Consider the following 12,050-nt stretch of genomic DNA (forward strand, 5'->3'; position numbering starts at 1 on the left):
GTATCTATATACTTTCAATGTACTTATCGATCTATATATTTATCACTTTCTTCTAATTTAGCATTTCCAATGCACTACCCTATTCCTCAGCCTATACTTCTCTCAATATATCTTCTAGCCCAATCTCCTGACTCATCTCAAACATCTTTCTACTACTCTTTCCAATGCACTACCCTATATCTCATCATATACATCTATCAATATATCCTCTACACCCACTCTCATTTATCCCAAACCCCATACCACTACGATGATCCCCAAAATAACCCTTTCTAGACTCTCTCCTACTCTACCCCTCGTGGCATCTTCTGACACCTCTTTTAATATACCGATCCCCTAAAACAAACCTTTCTAAACTCTTCCCTCTGAATCCTCCCCTCCAAAACTCCTTTTTACTCATCCAAAAGCCTCCTCCTACTGCAAAAAATACCCCAAAAAACATCTTTCACTCTTGTATCCCTCCACTATCCTTTTAAATTAAAATTACCAGACTAACATGTTAACTTCTCAAATTCCATTTTCAACTATACTAATTCACCACTTATCCTTCATGGGTTCCGGAGTGGCGTGCTACTCATCAGAAAAGTCCTTCAACACCCATCAGGGGTAACAAGTGCTATAGGAATGCAAACCTTTCTTCCCCTTTTATCCCTCCGCTATCCTTCTCACTCTAAAAAACTAACTAATATCCACCACTGAAATTACTTCATATTTCACCATATTAATTCACCACTAATCCTTTATGGGCTTCCTGAATAGCACGTGTCAACACCCCATTAGGGGTAACCAGCGCTATATGAATACAACCTTTTTTCCTATCCTATCCTTCTGCTATCATTCCAAATCCAAATAACTGACTAACCTATCCACCACTTAAAATGTACTTACATGTTTCACTATACTAATTCAACACTAATCCTCTTTGGGTCCCGGGGTAGCGTGCTACTTGCCGAAAAAGCGCTTTGACGCCTCGTCAGGGGTAGTAAGTGCTATATAAATGCAATTACAATACAATACAATACAACATGTACTCTGCTTGAGGCACACCCCATCATTTATTACTCCTAAGAAAGCGGCAACATAATCTGTATGAGAAACATCAGCGCAACCAAACAACAAGAAAGTAAACAATTTGGCACTAACCACAACAGAAAACATTACACAACGTGGGTGTCAAATGTAGAAAAATACAGGAAGTGAGTTGAAAACCACTGTTCCAGCAGCTAATATCGAATTCATCTTCCCCCATGATACTGAACAATTAAACCCGCACCCTAAATATACACGGTTTTCAACCCATCATTGGCTGCGTGTTTAGAGACATTGTAGAACTTCAGTCGGAACGCCCCGCTTCAGCCTCGAACCACTGTCTGGCCAGCTCCTTGTTCTGCAGCTTCCATTTCAAGTTAGCTTTGGCTTTTTCGATCGCCTGCTCCAGTGCACGTGCCCCAGTCCCAAATCCAGCCTCTCCGTTGTCCTTTTTAAATTGTTCCAACTGCAAAAAGAAAGAGACGACGATAAATGGCTAATGATGAAAAATGCATGCATTGTATACCTTTCTCACTGAACTCTACTGTACCAGCGCAACAACATATGAACTAGCGGAGACTCAATTGCTGAGTGGGGACCATACTTCTTCTTCAGGGAACCTTTTTTCAGCAATAATAATAGTAATCGTAGTAGCAGCAGTAATATTATTATTAAGAATTAGTGTTACTGGGAGATGTTAATCTCCCTTTAACTTGTACTCCTAATTTTATTATTACAGGTGCAAGAATGAGTTTGTTGTAAAAAAAAAAAAAACGATGTTACTACTTGCCTGTAATATTTTCTTACAAGTGAGTAGTGATTAGCAATCCTCCTCCTCCATTCTTTGTGACCTGACCAACAGTAGGAGGGCCATACAAAAGAGGCATATATTAGTTTTGAGAGGTCTAGGGGGCCACTGACTCTCAGGACAAAGGGCCCACGGACGATGGCACCTTGAGGAGGGGAGCCCAAACATGGTAACCCAGCAGCATGTCTAGGTGGAAATTCAGCGGAAGGTGGAAAGCAGTCTCTGCAGAAGGAACAGCTTTGCACAACGTCAAAGCAGCATGTCAGAATAATACCCCTAGGCTCATATGGAATAGCTGGTGACTTTATAAGTATAAAACAAGTAACCACGGAGGTCCAGGACCTACTAAAGCTACTAGGATGTATTTTCATGCTGCTAGTATTGCCGTGGAACTCCTCAGTGACTTGCAAGGTCCATATATTGTACTTTTGGGTAGTAGATTATCCAATTCAGGAATAAATTGTATTATCATTATCACTATCATTATTAGCGATTCAGGCAGAGAGCCTAGGAGTTATTTTTATTTCACTTTTTTATGTATGACTGGACTAAAATCCCTGTGGAGGATCTTGTGGAACTGTCCCAAAGGTTTCCATATCTCCACTAGTGGTCGGGGTCTCTTCCACTGCAAGTTGAAATAACTGTTGCTCAGTCAACATAGGTAAGGTATATGGTATGATTAATTAAACTCTTTACATTATTGCGATCATAGGTAATTACATTTTGATCATGAATAAGCAAATATATTGAAACAGAATAAAAACATTATTTTTTATGTAATGTTCTAAAAAAGGTTGCAGGGGATTTTATACATTAATGGCTATGAACTACTTAGTTGTAAAGGAAGGACTAAACTTAAAGATTTTAGAGTGCATATGGCTAGAAAATTGCTAGTGGCAAAAGTAAAGTGCACGAGAGAGAATGTCTGGCAGACTTTGTATACTCTGGGAACAATGGATCGAGGTGGTATGGTAGTTTAGTGGAGGAGTGAGACCTTTACTGGACATTTTGCGCACTTCTCGATGCCCTTGCCAATTTATAGACATTATAGTATTTCTGGAAGGGTCTATGTGTCGTTTGACCACCCAAAAAGTGGCTTGGTGTGGCAACAGTGCTGGCATAGTCTGGGACTGCACCACGTTTCGTCAGCAATGGGCCAGTTCTTGAGTTGTCCTTTCTGTGTGCAAACTGTCAGACCTTGTTCACCTCTTTTAAGTGTGCTTGAATGATGGTGATGTACTTTCAAAGTTTGACCAGCTCAGTGAGCTCCGTGACGAGAAACAGGAGGGGCCTCATTTACTACAAAATGATGCAGCGTGGCACCGCAAGTCATTTTACTGCGCTGAGATGCACGTATTCAGTTAAAGATTGCCGTTGTGGCGCACAAAGCCCTTCACTTCAATACTCCCAGGTACCGTGTGCAAAAACTTGAGCTTTCATGTGGTGTAAGAGCCTCAAGAAGTGCCAATACTTCCTCTTGAAACCACTCATCTTTAGGAAAAAGTAAACTTGTCACATAGCCTTCTCCGGTGCTGTCCCAAAGATATGGAACTCTCTTCCACCGGAAGTACGCCAAATCTCTTCAACAACGGCATTCAAATTGGAAGCCAATAAATTCTTTATTAATAAATTCTTACCCTAATTGGGCTAGGCTCACCTGCTGGAAGACATTGTTCTTACTTCCTTTGTACTATCATTTGTTATTGCTTTTTTTGTGCAACTGTCCCTGAATCTGCGATCATTCCTGTTTTTTAATCCTACTTGATGTCGATTTTGCATTTATGTCCTTCCTCCCATCTTATTGTAAAGCTCTCTGATATCCCTTGGAATCTTGTTCGCGCTATATAACACTTTATAAATAAATAAATACATAATTTTAAAAGCACAGGGGTACATCATATTAATAACAATATGCTGCCTCCGTGTGTTTTCCCCTGTGATTGTGCACAGTTGGCTGCCATGCACCGGTGCAGGCACACTTGTTGAAAATGGCAATGTATATGTACATAAGCGGCGTTCATTTGTGTTCACAGTACCCCTTGTTGTAAGCAGAACGATATCGCTAAACACTGACTGTGTTATCCTGCCAGCATAGACCCATGCACACACGTACACGACAGCCATTTTAGACACCATGGCCTCTCTGCCCATCTGTTCCCGGCACCCCTCCCCGCTCGCACTGCTCATGCATCGGCCACAAGACCCTCTCCCTCTGCGTGACCCTGCTCTAGAAGTAGCCCTCCTGCTTGACCCACACCCCCCCCCCATTTCCTCCCAAGAACACCCTTCCCCTCAGCTGACAACCCCCCCGGCCGCACTTGGCCTCTCGACCCGGTCCCAAGTCCTAAGACCAAGCCTCGTGGATGTACATCCCCCTTTTTCCTGCCCAGCATAACAAAACAAACTTGGGTCATGTTGCAAGGGTGCCTGCATTGTGTGGTTGATAGTTTTTGTGCAGGAAGCGACACCTTCTTGCACAAAAACAATAATTGATGGCATTTTCCTCTTTCTATGTGTGCTGCAGGAATACAGTACGCATAAAAAGAGGACAAAACAAGGGGAAATAAAAGTATTTCTCCTTGTTGCTCCACTGTTGTGCCTGCATTGGGGAGGAGTAGGATTCTGATGCATTCCCAGCATTACAAAGCATTGTAAATAAGGGAAAGTGCCAGGTTAGATGGATGTTGCCTGGGAACACCAACCGCAACACCCATGGAACACCCCTTTCATGCAGAGGAATCTGTGAAAGGGGCCCATATTTACAAGCCAGTGAAAAGTCGTCGGGCCTGATTCACAGAACTAACTGACGACAAAATCCTAAACTTACTCCTCATGGTATTCACAGACTGCACTGATGGCTGTCCTAAGTTTACGTCCGCACTCGGGCAGGAATATTCGCACCCAGAGTGGAAGCTCCACACCCAGAGCGGAATTCCCACCATCTGGCCGGAATCTCCGCTTCCAGGCCGGAATACCCACAATGCATCAGACATAGTAAATTAACACCAGATTGTGGGTATTCCGGCCCGGAAGCGGATATTCTGGCCGGATGGTGGAAATTCCGTTCCGGGTGTGGAGCTTACACTCCAGGTATGGAGCTTGCACTCCGGGGGAGGAAATTCCGGCCCGAGTGCGGACGTAACTTAGGACAGTCGTAGTGCATTCTATGAATACCATGAGTAGTAAGTTTAGGATTTGGTCGTAAGTTAGTTCTGTGAATCGGGCCCATGGAGGGTGACTTTACGTGGACTTGTAAATATGGGTGAAACCATTGCGTCATTGCTGCGTTAAAAAAAAGAGACACACCAGTGGCGCAATGGGCTTGTAAATGAGGCCCAAGGTTCTTTGTCTCATTACAAGTTCGAACTCCATATGCTTGGAAAAAGGGCTGTAGCAAGAGGAGTATAATATGCAGAAGCCCTGGGGAGCAGACCAGTAGATGGTTAAAGGACTTAGGGCCCGATGTAGGTAGGCAAATACCGGTCGGAAACGGCCGAAAATACCGATTTTCGGCCGTTTCCGACCGGTATTTGTATATTGAGATGTAGGGGCATGTCAAATTACAGAATCGGTAATTTTACTGAATCTGTAATTTTTCCGATTCTGTAAAATACAGAATCGGTAAAATTACCGATTCTGTAATTTAACATGTAGGTAGCACTGTAATCAGTGCTACAAGGGTTTAAGAATTCGTTATTTACCACCAACTAGAAGTTGGTGGTAAATAATAAAAACCCTTCAATAAGCATTTGTTTTGTTTTAAAAATGTGCCATGTTGCAGACATACATTCCCTAAGGGCATGTATGTCAGCAACATGTGCACCCATGCACAATTGAGGGGTGCAACAGGGTGTCAAAATGACACCCTGTCCCCCTTGCAAATTCGGTAATTACCGAATCTGTATTTACCGAATCGGTAATTGGCATTGATTCCTATGGGCCTCAAGGCCCTTAGGAATCAATGGCAATTACCGAATCGGTAAATACAGATTCGGTAATTACCGAATTTTACCGATTCGGTAATTTAAAAATAGAAATTACCTACATCCCATTTACCTACTCTTAAATACCGAATCGGTATGATTCGGTATTTAAGAGTAGGTAAATCGAGATTACCTACATCAGGCCCTTAGTCTTATAGGCACAGAGTCTGCAATTGACAATTTTGGCAATAAAGATCCATTTGGGGTTTAGTTCTTTGAACCGTAGTCCCATCAGCCTTGTGACCGCTGTTTACTTAATGCAGCTTTTCCGAAGCGGGCTATCGAGCCACTATGGCTGACCACTGAGGCAGTGTTGCTGGTGTTTGTGTAGGAGTTTTCCAAGGTTAATTAATGGCTCTGACTTCTTGAGTTTCCTGAGGTCACATAATTTCAAAAGTGTCCTTGTCTGTTTTTTCTTAAGATTGCTTTGAGTGCTGCATGTGGGAGGTGAAGCTTGTTCACTCCTTCTGGTCTCTTTGGAGATAGGTAATTGATCTTTTTAAGATAATTCGACCAAGAATTCATTTCCGATGTGAAAATATCCTGAAGGACATCTTTCAAAGATTTGGACAGCGCTTTCATATTCTTATAGTGGCAATTTAGGAAGGCCGCCATGCTGTCCCATGATTGTCCCCCTAGCCAATGCAAATAACTGATTAAACGTGTTTTTGTCCTTATGCCTGTAATGGGCAGAGGGGTACAAAGCATGGCAAATCTGCTTCCAACCAGTTAGTCGGCCAGTGGTGTCTCTAGACAGACTCCCCCCAGGATATTGCTGCATAGATTTGCAAATTTTTCAGCACAACATTGGAAATTTTGCCTCACAAAAATTGAACTTTTTCAGCATTATTGCAGCACTTTATTCTGCTTATAATCATTCATTTTCAGCCTTAAGTCAATGGAACCTGTTTTAGAAGAGTATTCCACTGTGAAATAGGCATGTTAAAGTGTCTCTGGCTCTATGTAAGCACAGCTCCAATCTGCACCTCGTGAAAGGGAGCACTATTTCTCCCTGGGGTGCTCTATCACCCATGTATGCACCCCTGCAGGGGCACATCTCTGCCTCCAGGACCCATCAATAATAAAAAAAACAGCAATTTATGTCACCCTTTTCAACATTGAAAATAAATTGATAATACAAATAGCATACGTGAAGCATTACCCAACGACCATTCACATGGTAAAGTTGTGCAAAAGATTTTTTGAAATTTTTGTGCAATCGTTTTGTAAGAAAAGCCAACTCACAAACACAATAGCAAATTCTGGTCTCAATTCATCCAATTATACGTGTGACAGGCCTGCTTGCTTCAGTTGAGACAACTGCTGAACCTTTAGTCATAGGTTTGTCAGGATGACTTTCTAATCAACTGCACCCGTCCTCAGACTTCTATGCGCCCGGGATTTCCCTGTTCTTGACTCCCTATATAATCACTTTACACCACCCCTCGAAATTCTGTGGCCTTACTCCTGCGCAAGTGACAAAGGACTGTTGGAGTGTACAGGCATCACAGAGTACAACAGGGCCACGATTCACTGCATGAGGAGTTGACAGCAGATAAGAAAAAGAGAGTAGGGGACCTGAACCACACAGGAACTCCTGCTTTGCTGCTTCAGCACTTTACTAGAAAGTATTGCAGAGAATTAAATGTGGGAATTTAAGTGGCAGTTTATTGTGAGTGGACAAAGGCGAAGAAATTAATAAAAAAACGATCCTAGTTTCTGAAACCCGATAGTCTGAAAGGGGCCTTAAAATATCCCCAGCAATTCTGAAGCACTGCTGCTTAGTACAGAACTGCCTAGGTTTTAGATTGCTTATGTGTGACATTTTCATAATTACAGTGTATACATGAGTGACATTCAATGACTATGAGTGACACTTTCTCCCAAACAAAATCAAGCAATTAAGTCCCGGAAAACAGATAAATATCAGAAATTACCCCCCTTTTGAGTCATTAGAAACTCTAAGAATATCTTGAAACTGCAGCAAAGTCCCAGAAATGGAAGGGCACTGACCTAGTGCCTGTGTAATCTGATTCACACTCTTTGCAGCAGGGATAATAGACCTCTACACTATTTCATTAGGAAAAAAAAAGCTGATCTCGCAACAGCAGAAACATTATTCAGCAACGTTACTTGACATTTTTATTGTTGCATGAAAACTCCTGGACACAAAAGGAATTCTGCACCATGCTGCAGAAGTTCCCCAAGCAAACAAAAGGATCTCTGTGAGAAAAGCAACAACTCACAGCTATCTTTATAAAATATGGTTTTGCGAAAATGTGTGCCAAGGGTGATCACAATTACTACAGGCAATAAAAGACCCACTGAGGTCATATCCAGAGTTTTCCTTTCTTAATGGTTCACCTACATTTTTGAGCTCCCCCTCGGGCACTGCAATCCATCCTCACCCTGTCCCCTTATTCAATTACCTTCAGATCCTTAACTTTTTACCCCAAACATTTGCACTCGTGTCTGAGTAACTATCCAAGCCTGGACAGACAATCATTCTATCATTAGTAACATACAATATGGGTTCTGCAAGCGCCTGGGTACAATAGATCAGTGCCTAAATTTAGAACTAACTATTGCCAAATATACTAAGGCCAAAAGGGGCCCTATCTACCTGGCCTTTGTGGATTTGTCCGCGGCCTTCGACTGCGTCATCCACAATAAACTCTGGCCGATTCTGGAGAAGATGGGAATGGAACCATCCTTAATCTCATTATTGAGACAATTCTACAATGGGGCCAGGGTGCGATTTGGCATAGGGGGTGAGTGCACCGATTCCTTTACCGTCAGAAGAGGAGTAAGTCACGGTTGTGTCCTGTCACCCTTTCTATTTACCCTGTATATCAACAGCTTAGAACTGGTTTTGAGAGAGGACCTCCCGGCGGTAGGGAAGTGTCCACTCCCTGTGCTTATGTATGCTGATGATGCGGTGCTCATGACCCAACACTCCAAATAGTCTTCAGAAGGTTTTATTCAGTTTTGCGAATTTCATGTCCAATTTGGGTCTTACAGTCAATACATCCAAAACATTCATATTAAAATGTGGCCTGGGGAGCAAAAAGTGTCGCTCTTAGAGAAGAATTGTCTAGTCTGTGCTAATACTTTTTCATATTTGGGGGTCTTATTTGATGGCATTGCACATGGACACAGGCTGTTAATGGAAGCGCTGTGGAGGTAATGTCGGCTTAATGGGGAGAGTCAGCTTTTGGTGCAGAGAGAAGACTGCTATCCTGTCTCCCTATGGGCCCCCGCCGACGTGCTTGGAGGAGCGAGTGACTGCTTGGATGCGGCAGCTGACTCGGGGACCTTTTGCGGCGTAAAGAACAGTGGGCCGCGAACGCCGCATACTCCTTTTGATGCCTGATTCGGTGGGAGGCGGCGGCCTGTGTGGTTGAGATGCGGAGCAGGGAGTGACTCCTGTGCTGACAGGAGTGCAGCCTGGGCGAAAGCTGCAGATTGCACCCGCAGGGTAGGGTGCTGGATGTGCGATCCAGCCTGTGCCGGTGAAGCCGAGAGTATCTAGCCTGGAACCATCCCCTGGCATAGAGAGGGAAGATGCATGAGGGCCTCTACAAGATGCATATCAGTGCTGCCTCCCTGAGCTGTGTGTGGGCATGCATGCCCCCATGCCGGGAGTGAGGCGCTGGCCGCAGTGAGTGGGGAAAGGCAAGGGAGGGAAGCTGCCTAGACCCCTGGGCGACCGATAACCACCTGGTGGGACTGCTGTTTGGTGTACATCTTCTGGGGGCAGTTACTTTACAGGGTCCCCCCTCCGGCTTTTCCTTTTCCCTCTTCCGGGCGTGGAATCTTGGGCTAGATGTCTTCTTGGATGACCTCTTGGGAGCGGGGATGGCGTTCTGGGGTTACGTTGCTGTGATCAAGTGAGTGTTAGCTGGCTGCGGTGGAGGGCTGAGACTGAGACATTTATGGGCCTGTAGCATCTCTAACCAGGCACTGCCCTGGGATTGCTCCTTTGTTAACTCGTGGGCTAACCCGCTGCTTGGGGTCCCTGGATCGCTGGGAGTGGACTGTGGGTGCTGTGCATACTCTCCGTGATAAGATTGTTTCCTACCCTGCCTCAGTATTTGGGCAACCACACTTGGGAGGAGCCTGGCTGTGGCTCACGGAGCCCTAGTGACCTTGGTTGGATAATTGAGTGGTGGAGCCCGGGGACACTGGCGTCTGCGGCGAACCCTCCTGGGAAGCAGCGCTTGCGTTCCTCCACAAGAGCCCAAGTAGTGCTGCAAATGGGAAAACCTAGCGGGGGCAGGCGTGCTCTCCCAAGGAATTGGAGGAAACTGCAACTGACGCAGTTGAGGTTGGCGGCGTAGGAGACCAACCAGACATTCCCATTCACCAGAAATTTGCTAAGATCCTATAGGCTATCATTGACACAAAGGAGACCCTGCACCTGGACATTAGTACGGTGGCGGTGGGCCTGGGGTTGTTGAGAGCTGAACACGCTAAGCTCTCTGAGAGGGTGACACAAACCAAACAATCCTTGGGAACGCTTACTCCTGCATATCAGGCCCTCGGTCGGGGACTTGACCACTAGACTTGCAACCTTAGAGAGGCAGGCAAAAGACGCGGAAGGAAGCAACAGAAGAAATAATGCGAGGGTTCTTGGGCTTCCGGAAGGAGTGGAAGGGGCACACACGGTCCGGTATCTGGAGAAATGGCTGCGAGAGGTGGTGCTCTCCCAATTCTACGCCTTGGAGCGGGCACACCGTGAGCCAGCGAGGCCACCGGCTCCTGGAAAACCACTGCGCGCAGTGGTGGCCAGATTGCTACACTTCCGGGACAGTGACCTGCTATTGCAGAGAGCGCGTAAAGCGGGTTCCTATATGGTCAACAACAACAAAGTGTCCTTATTTCCAGATTACACCATGGAAGTCCAGAGGCACCGTACCTCCTTTCTGGAGGTTAAGCGAGGATTACCTGATGAAGGGATCCAGTATGCCTTGATGTTCCCGGCTAGACTTTCAATAATGCTGGATGGCAACATTCATTTTTGCGAAGACCCCAATTCGGCCTGGGACTGGGTTGAGGCCTATATCAGACAAAGGGGCGCACACGTGGTCCTCCTCCAAGAGACACACCTTACCGAGGTAGAGGTCACCAGACTCAGACGTAGGTGGAGGGGTTAGCTGTTTGCGACTGCTTATGCAGCCTTTGCGAGAGGGGTGTTAATATGGATCCACCCAGGGGTTCCATTTTAACGTACTAGGAAAATAATTGACACAGATGGGAGGTTTGTGGTAATCTCAGGTACGTTGAATGTGAGTGAGATCTCGATTTTTTGTGTGTATGCCCCCAACCGGGAGCAGCTCCCCTTCCTTGAACGTTTATCTGGTAAACTGGCTGGAATCTCCAATGGTAACTTAGTGGTGGGGGGAGACTTCAATTGTGTGTATGATGTAGGGTGGGATAGATCGACCCCCCCGCTGAAGGGTACTTTAGGCGCTAATACAGGAAAGGGCCTTAGGAGCTGGGTGACGGGTGGGATTTGTTGGATTCTTGGAGACTGCAGAATTCTCACCGCAGAGAATATTCCTTTTATTCGCACTTGTATGATTTGCACACCAGGTTGGACATGTTCTTCTGCTCGGCTGCATTGTCGGATATGCTAATGAGAGCTGAATACTTGGGTAGGTCTTTGTCGGATCATAGTCCCCTGCTCATGCGATATACGCCCACAGTCGAGAAGACCCCCATCCCCTTGTGGATATTAGACTCAAGGCTATTGGAGCACGATGGTTTCCGACAGATACTGTCGGAAGAGCTGGTGCACTATTTCACAGAGAATCAGGGGACGGCCAGCTCCAAGTTGATAGAATGGGAAGCGTTCAAGGTGGTGGTGCGGGGACACTGGTTGGGACAGAATGTGGGACTTAGGCGGATGGTGTCCCAGGACTTAGAAAACTTGGAAAAACAGATTTTGACCCTGGATAGAGAGATTGCAGCTGGGTCTGGAGTGCAGAGCAAGTTGGCAGACGTGAAAAGCCTATATAACACTACATGGGACTGGCTGCGGGCATTTGACCTCAAAACGTATCGATCACGCCAACATATGGAAGGTGGTACGGCTGGGCGATTGCTGGCATGGCTGATTAAGCCAGAAGGCAGTGGTATGCCTATCCCCAATGTAACAGTCGGTCAAGACCAGATCCTTTCCTCCCCCAAGGCTATCAACACTGCGTTCCGAACATATTATGAGATGC

The 12,050-nt window shown here is 45.4% G+C and overlaps 1 protein-coding gene across 1 annotated transcript in view; it reads right to left on the reverse strand.

Moving 5' to 3' along the window:
* Positions 1 to 1,028: 1,028 nt before the first annotated feature.
* LOC144824116 (aminopeptidase N-like) overlaps positions 1,029 to 12,050 on the reverse strand; it is an 880,577-nt gene continuing 869,555 nt past the window's right edge. Inside the window, exon 21 of the mRNA XM_078683228.1 lies at positions 1,029 to 1,495. Within this exon, the coding sequence (XP_078539354.1) occupies positions 1,334 to 1,495 (162 nt within the window). The 3' untranslated portion in view covers positions 1,029 to 1,333. The remainder of the gene's footprint in view (positions 1,496 to 12,050) is intronic.

Source organism: Lissotriton helveticus, chromosome 3_1, assembly GCF_964261635.1.
Source record: "Lissotriton helveticus chromosome 3_1, aLisHel1.1, whole genome shotgun sequence".
NCBI lineage: Eukaryota > Metazoa > Chordata > Amphibia > Caudata > Salamandridae > Lissotriton > Lissotriton helveticus.